Here is a 14,267-nt window from a genome sequence, read left to right as displayed (position 1 = left end):
CACTGGTCTGGAAGCAGAAACGAGCCGGGAGGATGCCCCCCCCCCCTCCCTCTGGGCCCAGCATACAAGGCGCACAGGAGAGGAGAGCTTCCCCTTGAGAGGACTGCGGGAAGCAGAAACCTGGGGGAGAGCCAGGGTTCATGACAACAGAAAGGGGACGTGAACATTCGTTGAAGAGGATACTAGGAATTTTACTGTTGATTGATGGGGTCAGAAAGGGCCAGAGAGAGCGTACGGGGACCAAAGTACGGAAGACACATTTCGTTAGACAGCTAAGCCACCTGGAGGCCAAGGGGGGCTCTTCTCGGGGGCGCGCACGGCTCCCAGGCCTCGGTCTCCCTCTTGCTGACGCTGTGGGGAGCTGGATGCCACTGTGTCCCAGGGCCCCTTTGCAAACACCCACCTTGGAGGGAAGAAACGTCTCCTCTTTCAGGCTGAAGACGCTCACACGACAGGAACTGCAGGGAGAGTGGGGGCTCAGGAGCCAAGGCCTTTGCACGGTGCCTCCTGACTCCGGGGATCTCGGGTTTCCATGATGGCTGCCCAGGGGAGAGCTGGGGCAATTCACCTCTTTATCCAGGAGAAGCTGCCGTCCTGCATGTGTGGAGCAGTGGTCCCCAACCTTTTTGGCGCCGGGGACTGGCTTCCTGGAAGACAATTTTTCTACGGACCGGTGGTGAGGGCGGGGGGTTGGGGGAGGGTGTACGATTCAGGCGGTAATGAGAGCGATGGGGAGCGGCAGGTGAAGCTTCGCTCGCTCGCCGCTCACCTCCTGCTGGGCGGCCCCATTCCTAAGAGGCCGAGGACAGCTACCGGCCCGAGGCCCGGGGGTTGGGGACCCCTGTGTATATACTTTATATATATAAAGTATATAAAGTGTATATACTTTATACTTTGTTTTTTCGTTCGTTTGTTTGTTTTGGGTGCTGATCAGGATACAGATTTTAACACCCAAAGTATTTTATAACTTTTCCCATTTTTGCCACTTTAAAGTATGAATTCCAAGAATAATTCATTTCTCACTTAAGACTGATTACAGTTAGGAAAGAGGAAAAAAATAAATGAAGAATTTTTTCAGGTTAGTATTTTCTATTGAGAGGAGACAGTGCAAGTAAGATTGAAGAAGTTATTTCAAACATACGATAGTACATATATTGGTTACTTAAAATTTAAACATTTGGGAAGAACATGAAATTGTTATTTATATTCTCATAATTTACAGATAATGCACATTGTACAACAGAAATGTATTTTTTAATGAATGATAAACTTATGCTTCTGAAACAAATTCTCTAAATATACAATTAAAATTTTAATTTTCTTTTTTTTAAATTAATTTTTATTGGAGTATCGTTGGTTTAAGAGTTCTCTGCTGTTTACCTGCCAATGTGACAGCTAACATGATAAACTACTATGCTACTGATCCTGCAAAGAACTGTTTTTCCTCTAAAACAAAAGAGGAGTGGATTATAGATTTTAGTAAAAAAACTTCACCTCATGAGTCGTGACTATTTTGTTTTACAACCCTAAGAAAAAAAGAGCCACTTAGTCACATATATATATATACATACTTACATTATTTACAAAGATTTACATTTCTCCAACAATACAATTTATAATAAACAATTGCGGGACAAAATAGTATCTGGTGATACTCAGTGTTGGTGACAGAGTAGAAACTAATGTCTGTTGTTTGTTAGTCCTTGTTTCTTCCATGAAACATTGTTTTTTGTTGTTATAAATTTATTTATTTATTTGTTTTATTTTTGGCTGTGTTGGGTCTTCGTTGCTGTGCACGGGCTTTCTCTAGTTGTGGCGAGTGGGGACTACTCTTCATTGCAATGTGCGGGCTTCTCATTGCAGTGGCTTCTCTTGTTGCGGAGCATGGGCTCCAGGCGTGCAGGCTTCAGTAGTTGTGGCATGCAGGCTCAGTAGTTGTGGCTCGCAGGCTCTAGAGCGCCGGCTCAGTAGTTGTGGCACACGGGTTTAGCTGCTCCGCGGCATGTGGGATCTTCGCGGAACAGGGATCGAACCCATGTGCCCTGCACTGGCAGACGGATTCTTAACCCCTGCGCCACCAGGGAAGTCCTGAAACATTGCTTCTTATAAAGGGTCCATTCAGGTTAGACTTCCAAAGTTTCCTCAAGGATGAGGTAATACTCAAATGGTAAATCAGGTGCCTTCTCAAAGTGACTGAAATAACTTAATTAGCATGCGTTTGACTTCATCTTCTGTTACCAAACAACAGGTGCTATAAAAGAAATGTCTCATATTAGTATAAAATGCAGTCAATCTGTGCTGCAGTCTATGAGTCTAAATTACCCTCCTATTCTAATGCGGGTAGCCCTTTTGTAATAAACCCATCAAAAGCAAGGGTTCTAGGGAGCAGAGATGGAGGGAGATTGGTCTTTGGCCCTCATGAGATGGTAGCTGGGGATCCACCAGAAGTGCTACCCTCAGTGCACAGCACTAATTCACAGTCCCATCTTCTCAAACCAACTCAGTCTTTGAGTATAACTGACATCTCCAAACAACAGAGCTGAGCCCGTAAGACCCATATGTAAACTGTCACCCCTTCTAACAGTCATCTCCTTCTTTGCCACGTGAATCCCCGGGTGTGGTTTTCTTCTTTCAGCTTCTCTTTCTGATTAGTCATCTCTGTGGTGATGACAGAGCACCCCTGGGTAACTCAGAGGAAATCAGCCCAAACACCCAGCTACAGCCTTGCCTGAGCAAGTCCCTTTGAACTGAGATTCCATTTCATGGCTTTTTTTGTCTTCCCCACGGTCTATATTTCCATAGGCCAGATCAGACCACAGCTCCCAAAATATCTGCATTCCTTTGGTAACAGGAATTCATAAAAATTTAGTGCTGGGGTCACAGGGGTTAGGTAAAGGAAATAGGAGTTTTCCTTACGAAGAACCCTGTAGAACATGAAAATGGGTGCTGTGGATTTCTGAGGGGGATAAAGTGGGCAGCAGCTCTCCATCTAGCCCTGGCAGGCACACGCTCTTCCACAGGGACTTCCTCACCCTCTCCCACAGCCAGGTGCAACAGCTGCCAGAGAATCAGGCCTGCATCTCCAGTTCTCCTTCAGGCTGAGGTAGCACCTGCAAGTCTTTCTTCCCAGAGAAATGGGGGACTCTGCTCCCCTTTTTAATTTGATTGGCTCTGTGGCCTGTTTTCCAGACATTTACCAAGAGTGAAGAATACCAGCACTCCCAGAAACTGTCTAAATTGAACTGTCTTGGTGAGAAGTGTAATATCACATCCATCTTCCCTCAGATATCTGATATTTACTTGGTTGCCCTCAGATATTTTTAATTGGGTTTAGCTCTTCCTAACACTGGTCTCACGGAGATGTGACAAGTGCACATTTCTTCCTGGTTGTGCTTGCCCCTCCCCAGCTCCTCCCCCAAGCCCTGCCCCTCCATCATATGTGTAACCCTTCAATAACTGAGTCTAGGGAACTCCTCCCTGCAGCCACAATGGGCTCTTTAAATCTAAAAAGTATTATTAAATAGGGTAGGAAACACACAAAGTACAAAATTTGAATAGCAAACAAAAATACTCCAAGAAAAGTAAGCTCCTCTCCCAAACCCAACCCCATCCTACCTAGGTTTCTCCCCGGGATGTTACCTTAAGAAGTCAGTTTTACCTTCCTAGCTCATCATTCCAAAGCAATGTTTTTCATGCAAAACTCTCCTGCTCCGGAACCTACAATGACCCCCTACTCCCATATCACTTGATTTTAATGCCCTTGACTTCCAAAACTTTTCTTGCAAATATTCTTTTGCCATTTCTTCAACTTGATGCTAAGCAGGTTGACGTCTTTATCAAATAACCACGACAGGTTTCGTTCCCCTCCATGTCTCTGCTGATTCTCCCAGCTGGAATGCCTTTTCCACTCTGCTCTTGCTTTGAAGATCTAGCTCACATCGTACTCCCTTCAGAGTCTTCATGATTATTCTGGCCTCTTCACCTCCCCCTTGTTGGTTGCCCAGCCCTGACCATCCATTCCGGCCCATCACCATGTGCTTCTTGCCTAAGTCTTTCTGTTTCTTACACACTCATCCATTCTCCCCACTGTGACCATAAGCTTCTCAGGGTAGGAGCCTTAATATATGCTTTCTCTGAATCCCACACAATGTCTAGCCTCACTGGGTACATGGATCTCAAGCCATGGGCTAACACAGTGCCTGACATCTAGTAATCTCAGCAAGTTATTTGTTGAATGGAGTAAAGGAGCAAGGTAAAGGAATGAGTTCTGGGATACGCCATCACCTTTCTCAGTGGCCCTGGATGACAGCGCTCCCGTGACCAGCATTCCCCGTCACTGTCTGTGATGGCCAGGCCTCCACTGCTACCATGTGGATCTCAGCAGAGGCACTCCTCCGACCTCACCGTCACCTGCCCTCACACACGTTACTTCAAATCTGAAACGCCCCACCTCTGACCATAACCCCCGGGTCTTCCACCTCTCCCCACACTGCTAGCACACCTGCCCCTCACCTCATCCATGGCTACTTGACTCCTCTCCACCCCCTCTCCATGGGGCCTCCTGGACCATCAACCCCTCGCAGACTCACTACCCCTGCCCACCCTGCACCCTGAAGCTGGCTGAGCTGTCCCCTAGAACCCCTTGCCCCAGGCCTTCTGCTGCAGCTGACTTCCCGGGTGACCTGGTCACCGTCCTGGCCGGCAGCTGGGGAGAAAGGAAGCCTCCCAGGCCCATCCATTGGTCTGACTGCCCCCAGGCCCTCACTGCTGTGCTGCGATCCCTCCACTCCAACCACTCACCCAGGGGCTTTCATGAAAGTCCGCAACTCGTTCAACCAAGCCAAAGGTCTTGACCACCGCCTCCCCCTTTGCCTCCTTGCAGCTCTAACATGTGGCCTCCCCCTCGGACCCCCAACAGGGTGCCGCTTGGGTCTCCTCCTGGCTCCTCTGCCTCGCCCACCACTCGAAGGCCTTCAGCTTCTCTTTCTTGGTGACCTCAGATGCTCAGGGAATCCATTACTGTTCTGACGAAGGTGCTCCCCAACCTGTAACCCCAGCCCCTAAAGCCACTTCTCCAGTTATATGCTGGATACCCCTATCCACGTGATGTGCCTGCACCCCAAGCTCAGCCTGTCAGAGCACAAATTCACCTTCCCAAACAAGGGCCCCGCCTGAGTCCTCCGCTGTGCCTGGCATGCTGCCAAGGGTCAGAATTCCTGTCCCTTTTGGCTCCTTTCTTTCATTAAAAAACTAATTAATTAATTAATTAATTTATTTATTTATTTATATTTTTGGCTGCATTGGGTCTTTGTTGCTGCACGCGGGCTTTCTCTAGTTGCAGCAGCGGGGTCTACTCTTCGTGGTGGTGCGTGGGCTTCTCATTGCGGTGGCTTCTCTTGTTGCAGAGCAGGGCTCTAGGCGTGCGGGCTTCAGTAGTTGTGGCTCGCGGGCTTACTCACTCCGCGGCATGTGGGATCTTCCCGGACCAGGGCTCAAACCTGTGTCCCCTGCAGTGGCAGGTGGATTCTTAACCACTGCGCCACCAGGGAAGTCCCTTGGCTCCTTTCTTGAAGAAGAATCATAACCATAATAGCTAACATTTATTGGGCACCATTATGAGCCAGTCACTCTTCAAAGCATTTTGCTTACATTAACTTGTTTGTACATATTATTTCTATGCTATTATTACCTACACTATCATTGTTATTTCTATACTATTGTTATGCCCATTTTCCACAGAAGAAAACTGAGGTGCAGAGAGTTTAATTGACTTGTCCGAGGCCTGTGAGAGACAGAGCTGCCATTTAACCCCGGGGAGTCTGGCACCAGACTACACCCTCCGCAGAGACTTTGTTCATACGATAGCCATACTTTCTCTGAAACCTAGCCCTCCTTCATTTCTGCCATGACCACCCCGATTCAGCCTCTCCTCTGCTTTGGCTGGATTATTTTATTTATCCACCAACCAGTGTCCCCATCTCTAGCCTCTTGTCTATTAATTCACCCTATGCTTTACCAGCAGAGCGATCTTCCCAAAGCATAGCTCTGCTCAAAAATCCTCAGTGGGGACTTCCCTGGTGGCACAGTGGTTAAGAATCCATCCACTTGCCAATGCAGGGGACACGGGTTCGATCCCTGGTTGGGGAAGATCCCACATGCCGCGGAGCAACTAAGCCCATGAGCCTGCGCTCTAGAGCCTGTGCTCCGCAACAAGAGAAGCCACCGCAATGAGAAGCCCGTGCACCGCAACGAAGAGTAGCCCCCGCTTGCCGCAACCAGAGAAAGTCCACACGCAGCAATGGAGACCCAACACAGCCAAAAATAAATAAAATCAATCAATCAATCCTCAGTGGTTTCCCAGAAAAAAATCACCCAACCTCTTGGCAACTCTCTCTCAATATCTTGGCCTGGCTCAACCTCTATCCCACCAACATATGCTGCCCCCAAAAGGGATGACTTGCCACCCCTACCCTGCCTTTTACAGCCCTGGGCCTTTACTCTTCCCTTCATCCCTCAAAGGGACCTTCTGGAGCCTCCTTATGGCAACTTACTTCACCCACCACCACCATTCATTGTGTTTGGATACTATCTTTTGTTCATGATACGGGCCCAGCTCTGACCCTGGCTCCTGAAGTGAACCCTATCCTTGGCTCAATTTTCCTGGGATGGGAGAAGGAGGGAGTAGATTGTGGTGGGTAACAGGATAACTCTTGGAGTCTGAAGACCTAGATTTGAATCCCAGCTCTACATTTATGAGCGATGTGACTTGACTTCTCCGAGTCTCACGTTCGCTGTCTCTAAACAAGATGTAAAGATACCCCCTTGCATAAAGCTCACTGAGAGGGTTCAATGAGATGTTACATGGAAAGTGGCCAGTTGGTGCTTAATGAACTGTGGTGAGTATATCTGCTGATGTTACTTATTACTGTTCAAGGCAACTAACTGACAGATAAGTAGAATCTGGCTCCCCAAGGAATAGGCCCTCTACATCAGGCTGTTCTGCTTCTAGTACACGATATACAATTTACCCACTGAGCAGTCTACAGGATACTTACCTAGTTCTCTATGTTTATCTGCTATGGGCGTCTCAGTAAACCTATAAATGAAGACATTTTCATCTCAATTAAACAGCTGAAAAGAAAAGCTGGAATTTGGAGTTGCTGGCTAGAGGGCTGAACTGGGAAAACTCTAAAGCAGAGCCCTGTCGAGCTGGTATTTCCTACTCTCCTAAATGCTTACATCAAATTGGCCATAGAGTTGGGCCAAAGAGTTGTTCAAAAACTGGTCATCAGATGATAGAAAAACAAAAACTGTTGACGAATGTTTTTTTCTATAGCAGCTTGTGCATAAAGCTAAAGATGGAGGGAAGGCGGGAATGTTCTGGACCAGCGCTGCCTGACAGGGATATCATGTGAGCCACGTAAGTAATTTAAAATGCTTAGTAGCCACATTACACAGTAAAAAGAAATGGATGGGGACTTCCCTGGAGGTCCAGTGGTTAAGACTCTGTGCTTCCACTGCAGGCGGCGCAGGTTCAATCCTTGGTTGGGGAACTAAGATCCCGCATGCCACGCAGCATAGCCAAAACATTAATAAAATAAAATAAAGTAAAATAAGATAAAATAAAATAAAAATAGCAGTAGAGCAATTATATTTAAAAAAAAAGAAATGGATGAAATTAATTTTCACGATATATTTTATTGACTAGACCAACATACCAAAGATACTATTTTAATGTGTAATCAATATAAACATTATTAATGAGATACTTTACATTCCTTTTTTAAATAAGAAGTCTTACAAATCCGGTGTCTATTTTATACTGATGGCACATCTCAATTTGGACTCTCCTGTTTCAAGGGTTCAACAGCCACAGGTGGCTTGTGGCTACCATTTTGGACAGCACCGGTTTGGACGTTCAGATACGGTCCCACATGTATGCATCAGGTTCCTCCCCATCGAAGGCATCAGCTAGCCTGGAGCCATGCTAATGGTCCAGAAGCCAAGTCCACAGGCTTGACTGAGCTTGTAAAAGTGTCAACTACAACTAGCCGACGGAGCTGTTTACATTCAACTCTCTCCCCTTCTGAAGGCTCCATGCCGAATGCCTCACTTTCCCAATTAATGGCTTTAGGGTTGAGATGCTTGCTGAAGTAATTATTTTTTAGAACAATTTTTCTTTTTCAGGTTATATGGTGCTACCAGTACTGATCACTGATGTAAGTTTCCCTCCACTGAATAAACTTTTTTTTTTTTAATAAGTTAAATCAGCCAGTTGTTTTAAATAAGTTAAATCAGCCAGAAAAGTACTCAGTGCTACTTTTCTTTGGTTCAGGAGTACTGGTGGTAGACCCCCCCGCCCCTTCCCTCCCAAGAAAAACACATGAGTGGAAAATTATTTTGGTTTCTGGGGACCAATCTGTTAAGGAGATGATTAACTATAATACTTCTATTTGGGGATTAAAAATAACTTTTTAAAAAGAACACCTGAGTTCCCCAAATGTTTTACTTATTGGTAACAATGGCTTAAAACTTTCTTCAGCTGATTTTTTTATAACTTGTTTGGAGGAGATTCAGTTGACTGATAATCTATTACTTAGGGATCTTCGTGGTATTTGAAACCTGTAATATAGAAATGGTACCTTTGGGAAATCATATTCTAGTGCCAATACCCCAAAATAGTCTAGGTCAGCACTGACCAACAGAACTTTCTGCAATGATGGAATTGTTCTCTATCTGGTCTCACATGGTAGCCACTAGCCATCTGTGGCTACTGAGCACTTGAAATGTGGCTAGTATGACTGAGGAACTAAATTTTAAATTTTATTTAATCTTCATTAATTAGAATTTATATTTAGATCACTGTACGTGGCTAGTTCCCACTGTATTGAACAGTGCAGGTCTAGGGAAACTTAAATCTAGTCTGTGAACTTGATTCAAGACATGACTGTGAAATGACATGGACCCCAGATGCCATCACCTTGCAGAAAGCTTCCTCTTCAACATTCCCTGCGAGAGCGACAAATCAGTCTCGTAAATTTCCTTTTGGTGAAGGCTGATATGGAAACTGATGGGGCTTCAAGAACCTCTACTCTGAAATTTACAGCCTGGTCAACATCCTCTGGGACTTGAGGAGGGGTTTCTTGGCACCAGGAAAGAACAGGCTGGGATGAGGTTACCAGTTCTCCAGGGCATATGGGTTGCTTTCTGGAGACTGAGGAAGGCTCAGGAAGGCAACACGGGTAATACCAGGTCGTTTTACCCACTCCATGTCACCCGACTCAACAAATGCTCCTTCCTACCTGGGACCTCCTTCTGGGCTATAAGTCATGAAAATTACGACCATGGCAGCCAAGAGTAAGAGGTTTTTTGCAAAATCTGGCTTGAGACCAGAAGTATAACTATATGTTGAGGTGGGCCACAGATATGAGGCTGTGGAACAGTCCTAAGTATATTCGGCTGTGTTCCCACTCCTGTACAGCCCTCTATGGCCCAAGGATTCATTCCACCTCAAGATAATGCAGAATCTTGGGAAACCCGACATGCTCAGCAACCCCAGACACCAAGTACAGCAAAAAAGGTTTTGTTTCTTTTGAAACAGCTAAAATTTCAAACTTTGTTTTCATCTTCAAATTAATCATTTTCTGGCCTTTGAAAAACCAATTCCAGTTAGAAAACTTATTTTTTTAAAAAAAGAAAGTATACGTACATTTTATAAACAGCAAACCACCTATTAGTGCTGGCAGTATGGCTAAAAGCACAAACCTGTGCCTTGTATTGTCTGAAAAAAAGAAAAAGAAAGAAAGAAATACAATTAGCTGGAACTGACCAAAACAGACATACAGTTGATCCTCTTTATTTGTAGATTCCGTATTTGCAAATTATCTACTTGCTAAAATTTAGTTGTATTCCCCAAACCAATACCTGCAGCGCTTTCACGGTCATGCACTGACATGGGCCACAGAATGGTGAAAACTGTGTTGCCTGATGTACACATTCCCAAGCTGAGGTTCAAGGCAATGCTCTGTCCTTGTGTTTCAGCCCTTGTACTGTAGACATGTGCCCTATTTGTGGTCTATTTAGTGTCATGCGTTTCACATTTTTGTACTTTTTTGTTGGCTATTTCACTGTCTAAAACGGCCCCCAAGCACAGTGCTGAAATGCTGTCTCGTGTTCCCAAGCACAAGAAGGCTGTGTGTGCCTTACAGAGAAAACACATGTGTTAGATAAGCTTCATTTAGGCATCAGTTATGGTGCTGTGAATTCACTGTTCAGGCATCAACCACATATATTAAATGAGGTGTCTTTAAACAGAAGCACACGTAAAGCAAGGTTCTGTATTGATTCCTTGCCAAAAATGTTGTGACCGGAGGCTTGCAGGAACCTAAACCTGTATCTCCCCCGGGAGCAATGGTTCAGTATGCACTAATTCTGTGTTTACAGTGACAATAAAACATAACTACCGTGAATAAAGAGAATCGACTGTATTTCTAAATAAACGTATATGCACAAGGTTGATATATATCAGGCCCAGCGCTGTTTATTAAAAGCAGCAAATAGTCCACTATTCAGCCATCCCGTCTGGCCAGTGGGAGCACAGCTTGCTATCGTGTGCTTGGCAGGGCAATGTGGCAGCCATGCAATAGCAAGCCTGAGAAATGTTCATCATACAGCCGCTGACACTGTGCTACATGATGTGCCTACAGGCTCACTGAACCATTGCGACAACGTTGGATTAGTGCTCTAACCTCTCAGTGTCTCAGTTTCCTCTTGGGGATCACTCTAAATGGAACTGATAAATATGCCTCCTAGGGTACTTGTGAGCATTAACTGAGTCAATACACTTAAGAACAGCTATTAGCTGTTGCCATGAACCTGTTGAATTGATGCTATTGGAATCTCTACTAACGTCCTTTGATCCTGCAATTCCATTTCTAAGATATTAACCTACAGAAACTATCAGTTATGTGCCCCTCTCCTCCCTCCAAAAAAGGCACAAAGATATTTACCACAGTCTTACAATATCAAAAAGCTAAAACAATCGAAGTGTCCACAATAGAAAAGAATGATGTGTTCATGAGGTGGACTCTATCCACCTACTAAAAATCTAAGGGTAGAATACTGAGGATGTGGCAAAATGATCACCACACATTGCTAAGGGAGAGGGTGGGGTCACTAACAGCCAGTACAACATGGATAAGAGAGAGGGGAGAGGAGGAGAGAGGAGGGGAGGGGAGGAGAGGGAAGGGGAAGAGAGGGAAGGGGAGAGAGAAAACGAATGAATGAATGAGGGTATGAACACACACCCTTTCCTCTTAGTAGGAACACAGGTGAGTTAGAGCAAATAGGCAATAATCCATTGGTTTGATTTGAGAGGCCCCTGGCCAGAAACTGCTAGTTGCTCCCCATACCCATTCTCCCCTCTTTAATAAAAGAATTCAGACTTTCAGCTGGGCACACCACCACTCCACTAAAAGATTAGTTTCTCAGCCTTTCCTGTAGCAAGGTTTAACCATGTGGCAAGTTTTGGGCCGCGAGATGCAAGAAGGGTTGTGTGGTATTTCTCAAAAGTCTCCCTGAAAGGGGTAAGACACACCATTTTCCCCTCCCTGGGTCCCGCTGCCTGAGATAGCAGGGAAGGTACAGGAGCTGGACCACACAACTGCATAAAGTAGCAATGAGCCCAGGGCTGCCTACCTCCAATTATTATTATTATTTCTTTTTAGTTGAGAAAAGTTAATCATTTATCCTTTTTTTAAAAAATTGAAGTATAGTTGATTTACAATGTTGTGTTAGTTTCAGGTATACAGCACAGCGATATACCTGATATACTTTACCTTTTCTGTAAGATGTTATAGAAAAACCCAAACAAACTTTTTGGCCAACCATGTGTGTGTGTGTGTGTGTGTGTGTGTATACACACACACACACACACACACATTCTTTTACAGATTCTTTTCCATTATAGGTTATTACAAGATATTGAATATAGTTCCCTGTACTATACAGTAGATCCTTGTTTATCTATTTTATATATAGTAGTGTGTATCTTTTAACCCCAAACTCATAATTTATCCCTCCCTCCCCAATGTTTTGTTGGGTTTTTTTTTAGCATGAAAGAAGTAATCTACATTTTTAAGCCACTGATACTTCAAAAAATTTTTTTAAACAGCTGAATCTAATGTTACTTGATACAGTCCCTTCCAAATCCTCTCTCCCATGGGATGATGCCAGATGCTGTCATCCAACGCTTTGGGATAGCAGATATTTAGGGGAGATGAAACAACAATGATACAAGTTCTTGATTACGTTCATCCTTCTTGACCTGGCCAGTGCATTGACAGTTGCTTGCTCTCTCTTCACTCGGCTTTGGAGATACCAAGTTCTTGGGGTTTTCTGCCTTCCTCCCTAGCGATCCTTTTCAGTCTCCTTTGCTGGATCCTCTGCCCTTAGCAGCCCCTACATGCTGGAGTCCTCAGGACTCAGTCTCAGCACCCCTCTCTGACGACTGCTTCCTCCACATGATCTCTTCTAGTCCCAAGGCTTTAAATGCCTACTTTACTCTGATTATGCCCAAATCTCTATCTCCAGCCCTAACCACTCACGAGAGACCTAGACTCATAAATCAAAGCACCGTATTTGACGTCTCCGTTTGAAATCTAATGGGAATCTCAAACAACATGTCCCAAACCAAACTCTATTTCTTCCACACACCTGCTGTTCCCCTGCTTTCCAGTCTAATAGCAACACGATTCATTCCGTTGCTTGGGCCAGAAATCTAGGGGTCATCTGAGTATTTCTTATTAGGCACCCTTCTTCCCCACTCAAACCATCAGAAAATCCTCTTGTTTCTATTTTCAAAATGTAGCCTCGGGGCTTCCCTGGTGGCGCAGTGGTTGAGAATCTGCCTGCCAATGCAGGGGACACGGGTTCGAGCCCTGGTCTGGGAAGATCCCACATGCCGCGGAGCGACTGGGCCCGTGAGCCACAACTACTGAGCCTGCGCGTCTGGAGCCTGTGCTCCGCAACAAGAGAGGCCGCGATGGTGAGAGGCCCGCGCACCGCGATGAAGAGTGGTCCCCACTTGCCGCAACTGGAGAGAGCCCTCGTACAGAAACGAAGACCCAACACAGTCATAAATAAATAAATAAAAGAACGTGAATTTAAAAAAAAAAAAAAAAAAAATGTAGCCTCATCGGAACCGCTTCTCCCAACTCTACTAGTCCAAGACACCATCTTCTCTTGCTTAGACCAAGAGTTTCCTAATTAGGCACATAACCTCCAGGGAGAACATAAGATGACCAATGAGGTGCAAAAAAAAAAAATTGGAACCTCTATTTATTTTTACTACTTATGTCATTCTTTAAGTTTTTTAGATTTTTGTATATGTCTTTAAATTGTATGAGTTATATTCATTTTGTAGTACATTGTGATAGAAGTATCTGTTGTTCCCCAATAACCAATCTCTCCTTTTCACTCTGGGAAGAGAACCCCTGTGTTTTAACTGGGCACATGGCCAGCAAAAGATGGCACTTCTCAGCCCCCCTCAGTTAGGTGTGGCCATGAACTCAGACTGGTCAAGGGGGTGTGAATGGAAGTGATGCATGCCACACTTGATCTTTAAAGGGGAGGACCAGGTTCCATCCCTCTCCTTCTCCCCTCCCACTTGCTATGGAGCAATCAGAGATGCGAGCCCCTGTTTGACTCCAGAGAGCACAATTTATAAGCTATAAGCGTTTCAGTATGTATTTCCGAAAGATAAGGATTCTTTGTAAAACACAACCATGGCATCATCAGACTTAAAATATTGTGTTCAACATCATCAAACATGGGATCTCTGTTTAAACTGCTCCTGTTTTTCACTCTTTTCTGTTTGAATCAGGACCTAATAAGGTCCATACATTGCAATTAATTGATATGTTTCTTAAATTTCCTTAAACTTTAAGTCCCCCCATTACCTCTCTTTTTCCTCCCCTTATAATTTATTTATTGAAGAAACTTGATCTTCAGTCCTATAAAATCTTCCACAGTCTGTACTTTCATTTAACATGGTATGGTTCTCACTAGTCAATTCCCGTGAATCAGTCCAAAAACATTTTTTTAATTTGATTTATTTTGAGATATATAATATAAAGAGTCAGGATGGTGTCATGGAAAAAAACTCCAGAAATCGGAAGACTTAAATTTCGATTCTATTTCCATTACTTAAGTGACCTAAATAAATATTTTTTAAAAAAAGAAAAATATTTATTTGCAGAATCACCCTA

At 44.5% G+C, this 14,267-nt stretch overlaps 1 protein-coding gene across 3 annotated transcripts in view; it reads right to left on the bottom strand.

The window, feature by feature from the left end:
- Positions 1-1,232: 1,232 nt before the first annotated feature.
- CD58 (CD58 molecule) overlaps positions 1,233-14,267 on the bottom strand; it is a 43,417-nt gene continuing 30,382 nt past the window's right edge. For 2 of the 3 annotated variants that reach the window (XM_082369669.1, XM_082369671.1), the window contains exons 4-6: positions 9,710-9,781; positions 7,056-7,096; positions 1,233-2,251 (exon numbers count right to left, since the gene is read on the bottom strand). In XM_082369669.1, coding sequence (XP_082225795.1) covers positions 7,077-7,096; positions 9,710-9,781 — 92 coding nt within the window. In that variant the 3' untranslated portion in view covers positions 1,233-2,251; positions 7,056-7,076. The remainder of the gene's footprint in view (positions 2,252-7,055; positions 7,097-9,709; positions 9,782-14,267) is intronic. The other variant, XM_082369670.1, reaches the window with a different exon arrangement.

Source organism: Balaenoptera borealis, assembly GCF_965194805.1.
Source record: "Balaenoptera borealis genome assembly, chromosome: 1".
NCBI classification, from domain to species: Eukaryota; Metazoa; Chordata; class Mammalia; order Artiodactyla; family Balaenopteridae; genus Balaenoptera; species Balaenoptera borealis.
Note: the sequence above shows the minus strand (reverse complement) of the source record. Positions and strands in the feature narration are given on the sequence as shown.